The sequence below is a fragment of the Equus quagga genome, chromosome 6, assembly GCF_021613505.1.
Source record: "Equus quagga isolate Etosha38 chromosome 6, UCLA_HA_Equagga_1.0, whole genome shotgun sequence".
NCBI lineage: Eukaryota > Metazoa > Chordata > Mammalia > Perissodactyla > Equidae > Equus > Equus quagga.
In genome coordinates, this window is record NC_060272.1 from 57,730,917 (window position 1) to 57,748,836 (window position 17,920).

Genomic DNA, 17,920 nt, shown 5'->3' on the forward strand with positions numbered 1-17,920 from the left:
ACTTCATCATAACAAAATGAAAGAAACAACACACTGCACATTCTATTGGTGAATGGTACTATTTCTTGTATGTGTTGGCATAAAATCCCTTCTATGGAGCTCCACACTAATTCAATCATACTTTTACATGTCAACATTTCAGGTCTCTGAAGAGAAGCACTAAACATTCCACACTCCCTTACCAGTCTGTTAATATCCCATAAAATACGGGCTCTAGAACTGAAGCAATCCTCTCGAAGACAGCTGATCCACGCAGCATACAGAAAAACTGCTCGAAGACAGCTGATCCACGCAGTATACAGAAAAACTACTCGAAGACAGCTGATCCACACAGTATACAGAAAAACTGCTCGAAGACAGCTGATCCACGCAGTATACAGAAAAACTGCTCGAAGACAGCTGATCCACATAGTATACAGAAAAACTACTATCTCCATTCTACTAAAATGTCTATCTCTATTATTGTAACTTAAAGCTACATTAGAACTTTTCCAAGTTATTTTCATAAAATTTCGTCAAATGTTCTCCAACCGTGGGCAGAAAATAAAATAAGGTAAGATTTGAACATCTCCAGCATTCTGCCATTTTTCTCCTTCCTAGGATCCTTAAACGAACAGTGTTTCCTTGATCACATCTGCATTTAAAAAATATATATATTTTGGGGTCGGCCCAGTGGCATGGCAGTTAAGTTCCGTGTGCTCTATTTTGGCGGCCCAGGTTCATGGGTTTGGGTCCCGGGCACGGACCTACACAACTCATCAAGCCATGGTGAGGCAGCGACCCACATATAAAACAGAGGCAGACTGGCACAGATGTGAGCTCAGGGCCACTATTCCTCACCAAAAGAAATATATATATATTTATAAGTTGTGATACAGTAAAAACAACTCTCTATGTATAGTTCTGTGAGTTTTTACTCATGTACAAATTCATATGACCATCAACCACAATCAGAATAGAGAAGTTTCATGACTCAAAATACTCCCTTTGCTGTCCCTTTGTATTATCCACACCCTCTTCTTAACTTTAACCCCTGGCAACCAATGATAATGTTCTCTGTTACAGTTCTGCCTTTTCTAGAACATCATATAAATGGAATCATACAGCATATCATCTTTTGAAACTAGTTTCTTTCCCTCAATGTAATGCCTTTCAGATCCATCCATGTTGTTGATAGTACCAATAGTTTGCTTATTTTTTTTATTACTAATTAGTAATTCATTGTATGGATGTACCATAGTTTATCTATTAGCCAGCTGAAGAATATTGGGGTTGTTTCCAGTTTTGGAGATTATGAATAGAGCTACTAAAAACTTTGTGGACAGATTTACACATGAACATAAGCTTTCTTTTTTCCAAGGTAAATACCTACCAATGGGCTTGCTGAGTCATATAATAAGGATATAATTAACTTTATAAGAAATAACCAAGCCGTTTTTCCAAAGTGGCTTTACCATTTTGCATTCTCATCAGCAATATACGGGAGTTTCAACTGCTCTGCATCCTTACTGACAACTGATATTGTCAGGGCTTTTTTTGTTGTTTGTTTTTTAGTTATTGTAATACGTTGTTAATGGTATCTCACTGCAGTTTTAATTTGCATTCCCTAATGGCTAATAACGTTAAACATCTTTCATGTGCTTATTAGCCATCTATATGTCCTCTTTGGTGATGTGTCTGTTAAGTCTTCTGCCCACTTAAAAAAATTGGGTTGCTTGTTTTCTTACTGTTAATTTTTGAGAGTTCTTTATATATTCTGGATACAAGCCCTTTTTTGAAAATGTGATTTACAAATACTTCCTTCCAGTATATTTGTCTTTTTATTCTCAATCTCTTTCACAGAACAAAAGTTTTACAGTTTGATGAAGATCAATGATCTCAAAACAAAAAACAACTGTTTTTAAACCTCTCTGCCGTAATTGACTGGTCATATCTGATGGTTTATTTCTGGACTCTGTTTCACTGATTTAAGTGTCTTCATCAATACCACACTATCTTGAATACTGTGGCTTTATAGTAAGTCTTGAAATCAGGTGAAGCTCCAACTTTATTTGTCTTCTTAAAAAATTATTCTTGCTATTCTAGTTGCTTTGACTTCCCGTCTAATTTTAGAGTCAGATTGCCTATATCTACAAAACATCACACTGGGATTTTGACTAGCATTTTGTGTTAAATCTGTAGATTAATTTGGGGAGACTCATCATCTTAGCCATACTGAGACTTCCCATGCGTGAACATGATATGTCTCTCCATTTATTTAGGTCTTGATATTTTTATCAGTGTTTTACAGTTTTCAGCACATAAATCCTGCATGTGTTTTGTTAAATTTGTTAAATTTATGAAGTATAAATTTCATTTTTGGGGGGAGCCAGTGTAAACAGTATTACTTTTACATTTTGATTACCAGGTACTTCTACATACTGTTAGTATATAGAAATATAATTGTTTTTTGTATGCTAACTTTGTATCCTGTGGCCTTGTTAAACTCACTTATAAGTTTTAAGAGTATTTTTGGTAAATTCCTTGAAACTTTTTATGTGGGCAACCATGTTTTCTGTGAAAAGAGCTTTATTTCTTCCTTTTCAATCTATACACCTTTTTGAACTAGCTAGGTCTTCCAGTAAAATACTGAGTAGAGGTACTGAGAGAGGACATCCTTGCCTTGTTCCTGATCTCTGGGGGAAATCTTTCAAACTTTTACCATTAAGTACGATGTTAGTAGGTATTTTGTAGATGCCCTTTATAAAGTAAAGATTCTTTCTAACAGCTTGCTAAGAATTTTTATTGTAAAGGAATGCTGAATTTTGTCAAATGCTTTTTTCGCATCAATTGATGCGATTATGTATTTTTTCTTCTTTAGTCTGTTAATATGTGGATTACATTGAATAATTTTAGAATAGTAACCCAGCCTTTCATTCTGAGGATAAATCATACTTGGTCATGGTATGGTAGTCTTTTCATATGTTGCTAGATTCGATTTCCTATTATTTTTGAGGGTTTTTAAGTCCATGTTCATGTCCATGAGAGATATTGATCTGCATGCAGTTTTCTTTTCTAATGATATCTTTGGTTTTGATATCAGAGTACTGCTGGCCTCATAAAATGAGTTGAGAAGTATTCCTGCCTCTTCAATTTTCTGGAAGAAACTGAGTAGAATTGGTGTTATTTCTTCCTTAAATATTTGGTAGATTTTTGCCAGTGAAACCATCTGAGACTGAAGATTTCTTTTTCAGGTTTTTAACTACAAATTCAATGAAAAAAAACCCCCAAAACAGACATAGGACTATTCAGGTTATCTATTACTTCTTGAGTAAGTTTTGGTAGTTCATGGCTATTATAGGAATTGACTCATTTCTTCTAAATTGTTAAATTTATGTGTGCAGAGTTGTTTATAGGGTTTTTTTACTTTCTTTCCATCACCTGATAAGAGGTACCAGTTACCTCAATAAATGGTCCTATTCTGTACTTTTCTTTTCCAGTCATATATAATTTAAATATTTTTGTTTGTTTTTCTTAGGATTTTTCATGAGGCTCTCTAGCATGTGAAATTAATTTTTTTAGTTGTGTCCTTTCTTTTCAGCTTTTGTGATGATATTTTTAACACTGAGCAAACAGAAAGCTTACAATGCTTTCTTCAGATGATCATTTAAGACATTTATAATGTGCCATTATAACTTTTTATAATGTGGCATATGTTAATATGCATCTTAATATGCATGTTAATGATCTGTGCCCTGTATTGAAGAATTATAAGGTTCTGAACAATGATTCTCATTAAGATTTTTGCAGGGATGTTTATGGCTGTCACAATTTTTGAGGGGGCAGTATGGCATATTACAGGTGGAACCAGGGAATGTGACAAAATATTTTTTATAAAAAAGGGGCAGGATTCTGAAGAGAGTGCAAACTGTACAGTCTTTCTCAACTGGGGTTCCTTACCTGAACCAAACAGAAAATGATCTGAGTGATTATTTTTAAATTCAAAACCAAGGATGGTAGTAATCAGTAGCATTCTACATGCATGGAAGAAAAGTTGATTCATTGCATACATGCTAGGGCACTAGGGCTTAATTCTCTCAGAGAAATTTCCAGTTGAGAAAGGCTGCAAGGAGAATGGGCATCTAAGCAACAGAATAAAAAGAACTAAATAATATACATATTGAAATGGGAGTGCAAACGAAAGAATGATTGTAGCAACTATATAGTAATTCTGAGCCAGGTCTTTAAGCAGGGAAGACTCTCAAAGTTTCTTTTACTCATATCTGTTTCCATTCTAATGTCTGGAGATGAGTTCCTCTCTCTCTTTTTCACAAATATTCTTTTCTTTGGAAATGCTTTCCTAAATGTCTCCAAGTAAAAAGCTAATAAATTAAACGTTTCTCTAACTTTTTAGGAACAATTCTCTTTTGTCATACTACTCATGCCCACCACACACCCAAATAAAAAATCCTAGTTTCTTCATTTTAAAAAAGCCTAAGATGTTTTCAATTTCTCATGATCAGATCCTCCTAAATCTAATTTCTACTTCTTTTACTTTTCAATTCCCTTTATTATTCTCAAGTAAATGCTTACATATAATCACTTATATTTACTTCTGTTTCTTCCCAGTTGGTACATTCTCACAAACACTATTCCTATATATATCCTAATCACTCTGTGTCTGGCAAATTTTTTCCTTGATCTTCAATTTAAATAAATTTCTGTATGTGTTATTATCTAAAGAAACTTTTCATAAATAAAAAATACTCCACAGAAATAGAGTATTTGCAACTTTCTAAGTGGAATAACAAATTGTTATTCAATACAAATGTTCATCAATACTATTAAATAAAATGAAAATTTTCTTTTACATGTGTAAAACACTAGGAAACTAAACTCATAAAAACAGATGAGACTTGAATCTCACCTTAAAGCAATCAAATAGAAAATATGTCATTCATACTATTTAACAAACACTTTCCATTTTTTTCCCAAGGAAACAACAGTACCTTTTCATTTTTAACAAGCTGCTTTCGAATTGCAGAATCCCGTCTGAAGCATAATGCTTTACAACATGGTCCAAGATTGCTAAGAAGATTTGCTCTTTCTTCTTTTCGTAGTAATGCAGCCATGTTGAGAGCCCCCAATTCGTGTTCAAAAAGACTGTCTGCATCTTTCAATAAAAATAAACATGCATTAAGTTTTCCTAAAACAGGAAAGTGTTACCAACTGTTCAGATGAATATTTCACAAAGTCTTTAATCAAAGTTATCAACATTGGTGAAAATTATTTTATATTAAAGGCAATAAATTCTCTGTGAAGGACCTTTCAAGATGTAGTTTTGTTGCTAGTCTCAAACAAAAATAAATATTCTCATAGCACTTTAAGTTTAAGATACAAGAAAAGCAGACCTGGGAGAATTTAGATATTGATTACTGGCTATGACTGGGAAGAAAAGTTCAAGTTAAAAATTACTGAAGTCAAATTTAGTATATTGCTAACCATCAACTACCACTTGATGTAGATTTCAAGCTTTATTATGGCAAGATTCAAATGTAGTAATGTGACTACATTCTGTGACCTCTGAAAGAATCAAGAGAATGATTAGGTGACAACCTGCAAATTTTACCCTAGATTTAGTTACTATGAAAACCTGGGACAATGTATTAAATTAAAATCACTTAGTTTTAAGTCATAACATGCAAAATAGGGAGAAAGCAAACTTTATAAAAATAAAAGAATTAAGGAAGGATTTAATAAAATTAGTTTAAGTTAAAAATAGACAAAAAGGAAGTCAAAATAACTCAATAGGGCCAGTCAGTAATCCAAACAAATAACAGAGTAGTAACTTCAAAGCTAGCATTCTAAGTTGGCCAAGAGCACCAAAGGTACCAGGTCCCACTTCAATAACAACATGATCAAACAGATTATCGTCAAAGCCCACAAAAGAAAGCAGCGAATCACTCCTAGGTAAAACAAAACAGACACATTTGACTGAGAATGAAGAGAGTCACATTACATATTTCATCTTCTGAACTGCAAAGCATAAACAATCCAATTAGATAATTAACAAGAAACTAGTCCCATGTAATACACCTAGTCAATAAGTTACATACCTAGAAAATAGGTATATAAGAAAAGCATAAATAAATATAAAGAAAATCTCAAAACTACTTTGCAAACTCTGGTGTCTTATCAGAATCGTCTGAAGAGCTTTTTAAAATACAGTGCCAGGGCTCTACCACCAATCTACAGAACCTCCGCAGCTGGACTAGGATACCTGAGAGGGAAACAGCAGTTCCTCAGGTGGTTCAGGCATACCACTGTTTAAGCCAACCAACAACATGGTCACATATGCGTATTATTTTTTTTAAAAGACACCCAAAACATTACCATTCCTCTACAGATACAAATATAGAAAAAATTTGCATTGAACCCATGCCCTTCCTTGAAAATTGCTTGTTAGGACAAATTTCTTTTTCTTGGGATCCTTGCTATTTTCTACTTTCCCAACAGTCGAATACAAACACACACTTGCAAACCTCCTTAGAAAGTATAACATGGCTAAACTTCCAGCCTCTTCATGGTTTTGAACTGACCAGCACCAAATTACTCAAGACACAGACTAAACACGTACTTTAAGTACAAGTAAACCAAAGGAACGAAAATAAGTGGAAAAGTTTAGCTCAAAAGAACTTAATCATACTGCAATCAGAAAACCTAGACAAAAGCAATTTAAGTTTCAGTATACATGTAAGTTTTATGCTTTAAGCCTTAGAATTTTTTAAAAATTACATATGGAGTGGGGATATACTTTCTTCAGTACTGGGTGCTGAAATAGACCAAATTGGATAGAAAAAATCAGTATCATTTATTTCACACTATTTATTGAATACCTACTATGTGTCTGGTGCTATTCTAGGCAATGGTATAATTAGTAAGAATAGATCATTAGACACTAGATGCAGCAGTAAACAAAACAAAGTCCCATTCCTTAGGAAACATACTCGGCATCAAGTATCATCTGTCTCGCAAAGCTATCATAGCAGCAAAAAACAGGAGGTCTGACTGGTAAGCAACAATCAAACTCCCATTTACAGTGTATACTTTCATTGTTTAGATTGCCATTATTAAGACAGGACCAAACTCAATTTCATAGTTAGCAAAATCAAACTAGAGTTTAACTTGAAATGCCATTAGCAAAAGTTACAGGAGCAAATAGCTTTAGAGGTGGGTAAGACCTTAGGGGTTTCATTCCATCATTTTGTGCTTACAAGAGCTACTTGCTTAAGGCCACAGAGTCAACCAAACAACGAAGAAAGAGTAGGGCAAGCAGCCAAGAGTCTGGTCATTTGTCAGGTTAACACACATCCACAATTATAATTTATATGTTTCATAAACATACATTCCATGTTTATTGGGACATATTAAAACTGAGTTTTACTGCTTATGCTAACAGATGAAAGAGGGGACACGGATTCAGCAAACGCAAAATTTTTTCAATTTTATATTAGTAAAAAGCTTAATTCTTTTAACTAAGCTTTTTTATACTCTCATGAACATGATATAAAATAATGTTGTTGCTTTCAGCTTTTACCTCCTCTCCTTCTTTTCACCACTCATTCATCCCCCTCCCCATCAATAAAATATTAATAAGCTGCCAAAACAAAATAAGGTAGGCACCAGATAACAGAAACAGCCAAAAAAAAATATCCATTAACTAAATAAAGTGTTCTGGAATAACAAAAAGTTGTTGCAATAAGGTCCAAAATCAATGTGATAAAATATCAAACTAAATATTGAGTGTCATTACACATCAGGAACTGTTCTAAGTATTTAACTTACAATAACTCATTTGCACCCCCTAACGATCTTATGAAATTTGGGGTACGATCATTCCCAGCCTACAGATGGTGACACTAACACAGAAAGACATTAAATAGCTAGTAAGTGGTGTGCCTACAGGAATCCGATCGTCTAGTCTAGAGACCAAGCTCTAATCACTTTCTAAAGCTCAACCTAGATATCTGCATTGAGTAGAATTTCCCATTTCCCAGGGGAAAGTGTTGGCAAGACATCCAATTTGCTCAGCTATGGAAAGTATCTAGTCCACTCTCATAGACTCTGTTTCATTAAGCCCTGGGCAAACCACTGAGCACTTGACATTTGAACTCATCTGTTAAAAAGTAATTTTGAGGGGGACGGCCCAGTGGTGCAGTGGTTAAATTCACAGACTCAGCTTCAGCAGCCTGGGTTCGCAGGTTCAGATCCTGTGCACGAAACTATACACTTATCAAACCATGCTTTGGTGGCATCCCACATACAAAACAGAGGGATTGGCAATGGATGTTTGCTCAGGGCCAATCTTCCTCACCAAAATAAAAGTAGTAATTTTGATACAGAAATATCATTGTGCTATGTTTGCAACTTTTCTATGGGCTTAAATTTTTCTCAAAATAAATTTAAAAAAGGAATTTTGACCATGAGGATTAAATAATGAATATAAGTGATTTCTCAAAAACATAGTTTTTGTATTTTAAGTGCTACATGAGAACAGAACAGAATCCTTTTCAAAAGCATCTTAATAGTTATAGCAGACATTATCCAGGCAAAGTGGAATGGAATTACCTTTCGGTTTTTCTAAAAGTCTCTGACATGTTTCTTTGACTTTGGTAAAGAGTTCAGAACCTGCTAACTTTTTAGAAATCCCAACTCTCAGCATAACAGCTCCCGGTGTGAATTTTAAGAGCGCAGCCCCAGGCTCTCGTGGTTCTTTCGGATGCTTTGGCATGAGACCAGACCAATCCACATCTATCACATCTAGGGGATCTGCGAAAAGTTGAAGACCAGGAATTGTTTTTACACCAAGAAATAGCTTTCTTGTTATCTACAGAGAAACACAAACTGCAAAACACAGAAGGCGTTAAATAACAAGTACTTCAAACCAAAAAGGTGATAATCTTAAAATGAAGGCTTTTCTATAAACATCAATATTTAGAATCTATGGACCTTTACAAATAAAAACCTTGTCACGAAAAGAAAACAGGCAAGCAAACAAAAAGAAAAGCCAGTCATTTAAATTGCTTGAGAGATACCCAATGAACAAACTCCATTCTGTCACTAAGATTAGCTCTGACGTTTTGAAACTTGGCCCTAGAATCCTTTCAAGGCTTAACTCTAGGAGTATATTTAGCCTGCATGCGTGTGCACACACAAACAGGGTTTATTTTTTAAAAACAAATAATTCTTACGAAATTACTTTAAGAATCACACAGTGACTATTATTAATATTGAGAAAGAATGATCCATCCACTGACAAGGAACAGCTGAGGAAATTAACAAAACGATGTTCCATTCAGAAATGCCTAATAGCAGATAATAATAGATAACAATCATACATTCCTTTTAAATTAGTAGAAAAAAATTGTGAAATGTAAGAGCAATTAAGTCAAAATAAAAATTTACTATTTTATATAACCCACAAAAGGCAAAGACCCTCACTATGATAAAAAAAAAATTGTGAGTAACACTCAGACTAATTTGGATGGTCAATAGGAACATCAAAGGGTGTTGCTTCATGGGATAGTCAGTAGAGTAAATTCTGGCAATGTGTAAAGTACTATAAGTGAAAATACTGAATTTAGAAAATTGTTAGAAAGAGGTATATAGTGTTTAAATATAATTTTAACTATTGTAAATTCTTTGAATGGCTGTTTCTAAAGTTGCTTTGTCACACTACCATCGTGAAGCTCTGTATTGTATACCTAACATCCAGAATACACTGCTAGGCAATTAGCATTTGGTTAGATACCAGGTCATATAATATGAATCTTAAACTCTGGAATGGAAATCTCAGAATTCTGCTATTTTAAACGAGGCCCTTTCCAATCATAGGCAATGTCTACTCAAAAATGAGCAGAGCATATAGACTATAATTTTCATTTTATTGGCCTTTCAACCTTAAATATAACACAAAGGGGAAAATTCTGCCTTTTATCAATTCTTACGGTATGAAAGGGAACAAAGCATACCTTAATACTATAAATCAGATATTTTTATGTTTAACTACCCCTGCAAATGATCACCTGGCATCTTCTCCTCATCCTGTGGATCCTCCCTCTTCTCAGCATCACCTGCCAGAATTTCATCTAGTTCATCATCACTGATTGGCTCATATCCTTCTCCAGCACCAGATCCTAATGAATGTGCATCGTCTGACTTGGATTCGTCATCTCCTGCTAAACAGAAAAATTAATTTTATGTCAAAAAGAACACTAAGGGGAAGAGATGTCTAAGTGAAATCTAGAGGCTGTGCACACTAAGAAAATTTGAAAAGCACTTTTTCATTAGGAAACATTTCTTAAGTATTCAAAACAAGATAATTCTAAAAGAAAACAATAAAATTTAATTAAATTTAGTTTGAATGGCAAGAACATGATATGAACAGCAAGATCAAAGTAAGTTATAAGATTATAATTAAAATATGAGAAATAAAAGCTACCACTAACATATTAATGCTGATCATGTGTGTTAATTTTTTTATAATAAAACCTTAAGTAAATCCAGACAAATCTACTAACTTCAAAGGGATGCAGTAATCTCTACCTAAATAAACTCACTAATTTATAAAAAAACTTACAAACTTAATACGAAAATTTATTTGGAACTTAAATCTTAGTTCATCATATTTAGTTCACGATATGAAGAACTTTATAGCAGTGAGAAAAAAATGTAGAAGTGCCATTAATTTTTCCACTACCTCCCAATTCATCTCCCCTATTCCAATGCAATTTTTAAAAGAATGCTATTAATTTTAAAATATTTTTGTTGGTACCACTAGCATACAGTCTATTTCTTTATTTTACCAACTCTTCTCAACCATGTAGGATAAGCTTTGTCTCCCAGTGAGTTAGTTGTGAACTTAAATTATCCTAAGACTACAGAGTATGTTTAATATTTCTAATCACTAGTTACCCACACACTTTACTAAATTTATAACACTAGTTTCCAAAATGCAATAGTATGCTTTATGGGTATATATTTGCTGTAAATACAATACAATAAACTATGAGATGTTTCTAGTAGTTTTCTATTCTATTAAAGTCTATAATAATCTCCATATACCCCACCACCTCACTTCTAAGTTAATCAATAACTTTGCTATAAAAATATACATCTAAACATAAATGCAGATAACAGAATTTTTAATTTCTCAAGGTTATCCAACTCATTTTCTACTTTAGGTGAATAAATTTTTTATCTCACAGCAGGTAATTCACCTATAAATTTCTACGCTATGTTATCTGTGATCACAATGAGTAAATTATATATCTTACGGACGAGGCGCACTGACTGCAATCACAAGAGACCTATTATAATGATTAGTTCAATTACATTCAATTATACCCCAGGGTTGTACTTTCATTGGTATTATGGCTCATGATTTGAGGCCATTTACACTCAAAATTGAGATAAAAATATAATGTGAAGAACACTGAGGTAGAAATATTTTTGTCAAGTAGAAAAAAAATATAACAGATGGCATATCAGAATATATCTAATAAGATAACCAAAAGATGTAAAGATGGTTATAGTTTTACAAGAATGGGAATTTTACTCTGGGCCCAATGCTCAATATGGCAAATAAAGAGAGTAATAATAGGCTACTGCTTATATACAAGTATCCCAGAAATTCCTTAGGGGCTTAAAATGGAGAGGGAGATCTCAAGAGGTGCCCACTCAGACTGAGAGAGAAGGCCTAAAGCCAAGGAATCAATGCTAAGTTAGGGAATTTCCAAGAAAGAATTATTCCAGATACCATCAGTGGAAAAACACGTTAGAGATGAACTCTGACCCTCCAAACTGAATGCAACCTGTGGTTGTGATGGTCAGTTAGAGATGGATCCAAAAAAAACCAGGAGAGACATCTGAAAGATGTCACTCACTCAAAATCTACCACCCTTAGGAGAGATCATGAATGGAGTGAATTTGGGAGAAGTTTAGGCTTAAGATCAGCCCTTGTAAACCAACACAGTGTTCCCACAGGAGAGCGATCCTATAAATGTAACAGAGTTCAGACAGACTTCAGGGAGAAATAACTCTCAGAGAAACACCCAGGGAGGAAATTTTGTAAAGGTAATGGATGTGAGACGTCCTTCCACTTCCAGACAGGATTCAGGTGCCATCAGAGATGTCACAGTGGAGAAAAGCCCTATGAACACAGTGAATGTAAGAGAGCCTTTGGTCATATTTCCTCCCTTATGAAATGGAGAGTTTATATCAGAAGAATAGTGTAAGCGCTGGTACCAGAACTGGACAGTCCCAAGGAGGCAAAATTTCCAGGAGAATTTTCAGGGGAACCATTACCATTGTTAACCTAGGCTATAATTCACCAAAGAGTAAGATGTGGGGCATGTATGTACAGGCAGAACATATTTTCATTCACTAGCTATTTATTGTGCCTCTGCTATAGTCCTGATAATTAAGAAATGAAAAGCTATGGTCCCTAACAAAGAATTACAGTATAGTAGGGAGAAAATCATGGAAAAATAATTACAATACAGTTCAGGGATGCTAGAAAAAAATGTATAAACAAGGTGCTATGGCAATTTAAAAGAGTAAGTGCCTTTAGTAGAGAAGGCTTCACAAATTATTTATACATAGACTGGGACTTGAAGTTTTAGGAAGAAAAAGAAGATACAAGGGAAAAGATCTATCAGGCAATGGGAGGAGGGTACAAAGACGGGTAGGAAATGCAGCCCACTCAGAGAATGCAGGGGCATGAGTCGGTTTGTATAGCAGAGCGGGGGTGAAGGATGGAGAGGGCAGGCAGTGGAGAGTGATGCTCCCAGGCTGGCTCTACGTGGGCCAGAGGGCTGATGTGGACTTCTAGAGGTTCCTCAATCTAGGAGGGGGGAGTACCAGAAGGATTCTATAGTCAATCTATCATTAAATGCAGTTTCAGGTAGTGTTATTTCATAGATTTGTTCTCAACTGCCCTAGAAAATAAGAACCTCTAATAGTTATTTGAATCCCTCTGAACCAAGAAGTCACTTCAATTTTTAAGATTTTATTTTTTTTAACATCTAAGAAAAGTGATAACTATCTTTTAACATCTATAGACACTGCATCTAAGTAATCTTTTATTTCATTTAGGCTTATTTGAACCAAGTCTACCTTGATAGTACTAATGAGGGGAACAGATTTTTTGAATATCACAGGGCTTCTCCTTATAAAATCTACTTTCCTTAAAAAATGATGAAGTCAATATGCATATTAGATATGCAAATAGATGACCTTTCAAAAGAAAAGATTTGTTTCCTACGAAATCTGTAAAGGAATGGGTATACCAGACAAAAGGTGTGGCACTCACCTTCCACACTCTCAGTTCTCTCGGCTTTGCTTAGATCTTCAAATCCCTGCACAGATCCTAGATCTTTATCCATTCTTTCTTTATCCAAAGCTACAGAGTCTCGGGAAGTGCCTTCTAGGTCTCTTTCGTGTTCACTCTCCAGTTTTGCTTCACTGCGTTTTACAGACTCTATTTGAGAAGAACTCTCAAAAGTTCTGTCTCTGTCTCTATCCCTGTCCCTTTCCAAAGAGTCAGGAATTAGTCTCTCCCTTTCCCTGTCCAAGTCTCTCCTTTTATCTCGTTCTCTTTCTCGTTCCCGTAATCTATCTCGGTCCCTGTTCCGTGGCCAATCTTTATCAGCATCTCGGTCCCATTCTCTCTGCCTTGTATCTCTCCTCTCTCTCTCCCGCTCTCTATCATGCTCATATCGATCACGTTCTTGAAGTCTATCTCTGCTATCAAACGACCCAGATCGTGAATGGACCTGTCGATCCGACTCAGGAGAACTTCTTCTTGAACTATGGCTTCTTGAATCCTGACGATCTAAAATAAATACACCATATACAAAGAGTTAACGTGATAAACAGAAATAAAATATTTAACTTTACAATCATTTAAAACTTACAATTTATCTCTTTCTGAATTTATTCCCAATTATCCAAAGAACTCATTTTAAGGAAAAATTGATTTCTCTCAATTAAAAATGCTAATTAAAATATGTAAAAAACGTTTCCTTGTCTATTTCCATTATAACCACAAAATATCTTCAAAGAAGTAAGTACATAAAATGGTTAAGCATTAACAGAATTGATCACTTCACTATCTGATATCTGATCTCTTCCTATACCCCTACCTTCTCTTACTTTCTTTGGTCAAAAGAGAAAGCATTGGCTATAGGAAGAAGAGGAAGGTTAAAACTTTAGGCATCAATAAGGGACTTGAATACATAAGCCCTTCCACCAAGATAGAGTCTAAAATCCTGATATTAAACTGACTCACATCATTGAATATACCTCTATTAGAACGTTGGTATTAATGTGATACCAGGTAACATTTTGGTGGGGTGGTTTTATTGTAAGTTTTTATTTTAAGCTTTCATTTTAAATTCCTTGAAATTTAAGGCAGCATATAAAGTAACAAATTTAGCCTTTACTTTAAAATTATGATTTGTAATTCAATTTTATTACCTGAAGAAGTACTTCGACTGGGTTCTCCACGCTTTAACTGATCAATCCTAGATTTTCTCTCTCCTGTGATTTCCAGACTTTTTGTTTTTTCTCTATCTCTTGAGCCACTATGCAGTACTCTCTTTCGACCACTTTGGTCATCTCCACTTCGATGGGCAGAATCATTGGATGGGGAGCGTAGACGACCAGATGTATGACTACGATTACTCCGATTACTCCCAAGGCTGCTACTCCTCTTTTGATCCAGTGGCTTGCGATGTGGTGCATCTTCTATAGAAACATGAGGTGCTTCTACTTTTTCTGCTCGTGTTCTGTGGCATTTTCTATGTGAGTCTTCACTGGTAAAAGTTGTATTGGTAGGGACAGCAGAGGTGGTGGTGGCAGATGTGCTGAAGGTCGTGGTAGCACTAGCGGCAAGAGCAGTAGAAGAGGTAGCCATAGGAGGAGGAGGAGGAGGAAGAGAAGATGGAGAAGGAGCTCTTCCAGGAGTAGCAGCTGTGGCAGAATGCTCTGGTTCTGTCACCTCTGCACGGTCAGGCACGTCCTCATCAGACCAGTCACTGAACGCTGTATCTTCTTTTTTCTGAAGCTCCTCCATAGTGCCTTCCTTATCATTGGAAATTTCAACCAACTCCTCTTTGGTCATTATAGGGGGAGTCCGAGGGCCTCTCTTCTTCTTACTCTGCTGGGCTATTTCCTCATCAGAAATATCAGAATCACCTTTGGATCTTTTACGTTTTTTTTCAACACTTTTCTTCTTCTGTCCTTTTTTTGGTGAAAATACTTGACCATCTTCAGATGCTGTCTCTGTGTTACCCCTATCTATTCCAACATCATCTTCTTTCTTTTTCTTAATAGGTTTCTTTTGAATTTTCACTTTTTTCTTGTTTTCATCATGAGCTCGGTCAGATGTGTCTCGATCTTCACATAGGTGATGTCCTATCATGTCTTGTACACGAGTTCTTGAGCTTTCCATGATTTCTGGCTGTTCTCTCTGCTTATCTATAGAAGAAACTTTCTCTTTGAGCTCTTGCTCTTCATAGCGCCTTGAACTCTCTTTTCTTTCTAGTTTACGATCTTCCTCTTTCCATCTACCCTGCCTGTCTTCTATAAGGTGTGATGGACTGAGAGAACGAGATTCTTGAGGTCGTACAACCTGGCTCAAGAGTCTATGTTTTTCATCTACACAAAAAGATACATGTAATCACACATTCACCAGGTTAACAACATTGCATGTTACATATAAATAATAATAAAGCAAGCTCTTACCCTTCATTTTAAAACTTTAAAAATGACAATTTCACTAAAAACAAAAATATGGCTTTACTACAAATAATAGGAAATGACAGTGCCATTATGATAAAATGACTGGATTTTTAACACATACCTTAGTCACATAAGGAGATATTCAGAGACATTAGAGCAAGAAAAAATTTTAAATCTTAATTCATCATTTCCTACTAACATCAAAGAATGGTCTCATCGTTACAAACAAATATGAACGTAGAAACAGAAAATAGTCTGCTCACTTTTATCATCTCCACTGTTGTAGGTGTCACTGTCAGGAGAATGTTCTCGCCGGCGCTTAGGTGACTGACGAGGGCTAGGACTCCCTTCATTTCTATAGCGCTTCCTAAATCAGATAAACATAATTTATAAAATTCCAGGGGATAAAAAGGAGATTTCTTTACTATGTTTTTACTTTTATTTCTCTGCTATAACTAGAAATATATAATTGTAGGATAGCAACACTGTCAGAGCTGTATCACACAAAGGGCATGCAGCGTAAGATTCTTCACTTCATTTGTTAAGATTTACAATTGTTGATTTAAAATATATGGTAACATTTCTTCCTTTCTTCATTATAATCACTCAAATGAAAATCGTCTGATTTAATTACCGCAAGGTGGTAATATATAGCAGAGGAATCAATATATTAATGTACCCTCTACTCAAACTTATTAATTTTACATTTTTATGATACAGAAATACCATATGTTGAGAAGCCAAATGAGAAAATCTAGTATAGGCTTTGGAGTCAAAAAAACATCAGTTCAACTTATAGTCATGTTATTTATTATGCAACCTTAGGTAAGTTCCTTGAAATCATTGAACCTTAGCTTTCTCGTTTGAAAATGAGGTAAAAAATGAGAGTCCATCTCACCAAACTGCAAGGAGAAATAAATTGGTTATGTCATAAGCCCAGTGGCAACCATTCTGTGGGTACATTGTAAAAATCAGTTCCCTCTGTCTTATTAGAACTCAATCACTTGCTTAGTGACAAATTAATAAAATAATTCAGGTTTACTATATTTATTGTTCTTTAGTTGAACTTTAAATGACTAGCGATTTATATCTCTGGATATGTAAGTTATTCTAATGTTTTTCTATATTTTCAATAATTTTTGACCACTTTTTTTTTTTTTTTTTTTAACTAGCACTATTTCTTTATAGATTCTATGGTCAAAAGTTGAGAAACATACTGCAGCCCACACATCTCCTTGACAGTTTATTTATATAGATGAGCAACCAGGTGTAAAAGGAGTCTCTAGACGTATATGACAACTCATGGGCCCAAGCCTGTGCAATTCCTTATCCAAAGCTCCTCCCATCATTAGGCATTTCTATTTCCCCATTCTTTGAATCTAGGCTGGCCCAGTGACTTGCTGAGAGGATACGGTAAAAGTGACACGGTGTAAGTTTAGAGAGGACTCAAGAGGCCTTGCAGCTTCTGCTTTCGCCCTCTTGGTAAATTTCTACCATTATATGCAAAAGCAAGGTTTAGACTACTGGAGGATGAGGGGTGATGTGGAGAAGAAATGAGATGCCCTAAGCAACAGCCAGCACCAACTGCCAGACCTGTGAGTGAGATCATTTTGGGTGATCCAGACCCAGCTGAACTGCCAGACTGACTGTAGAAACATGAGTGATCCCAAGTGAGACCAGCAGAAGAAATGCTCTACTAAGCCTAGTCAAAATTGCTAATCTACAGAATCACGAACAATTAAATAGTGGTTGTTTTAAATTACTAACTTCTCACGTGGTTCGATACACAGCAAGAGATAACTGACATGCTGGAATAAACTGAAAATTTAAAACATGAAAAAAAACACTTTAATTTCAAGGAAATATCTATAGAAACAAAATGGAGTAAAATAAAAACTATGGCAATTCAGCAAACCTTCTATATAACAGTGGTCAAAAAAAGTGCTGGATAAATTTAATTACTGAAGTGACAATACAACTGAGCAAACATCAAGATATGAATCTCATATAACTAGTTACTGCTATAGAGCTGTTTGACTCCTAAGTTTCTGGAGTCCTAGTCAATGGTTGGATTGTCTAGCTGGAAGAAACTTTTTTTTTTTTTTTCTTTTTTGAGGAAGATTAGCCCTGAGCTAAC

The 17,920-nt window shown here is 35.1% G+C and overlaps 1 protein-coding gene across 7 annotated transcripts in view; it reads right to left on the reverse strand.

Moving 5' to 3' along the window:
* The window catches only part of ZC3H13 (zinc finger CCCH-type containing 13), a 98,333-nt gene that overhangs the window by 2,105 nt on the left and 78,308 nt on the right, over positions 1 to 17,920 (reverse strand). For 5 of the 7 annotated variants that reach the window (XM_046664072.1, XM_046664071.1, XM_046664074.1 and 2 more), the window contains 6 exons: positions 16,047 to 16,150; positions 14,518 to 15,699; positions 13,352 to 13,873; positions 10,065 to 10,217; positions 8,608 to 8,808; positions 4,989 to 5,152 (listed from right to left, as the gene is read on the reverse strand). In XM_046664072.1, coding sequence (XP_046520028.1) covers positions 4,989 to 5,152; positions 8,608 to 8,808; positions 10,065 to 10,217; positions 13,352 to 13,873; positions 14,518 to 15,699; positions 16,047 to 16,150 — 2,326 coding nt within the window. The remainder of the gene's footprint in view (positions 1 to 4,988; positions 5,153 to 8,607; positions 8,809 to 10,064; positions 10,218 to 13,351; positions 13,874 to 14,517; positions 15,700 to 16,046; positions 16,151 to 17,920) is intronic. The other 2 variants (XM_046664073.1, XM_046664076.1) reach the window with 1 other exon arrangement.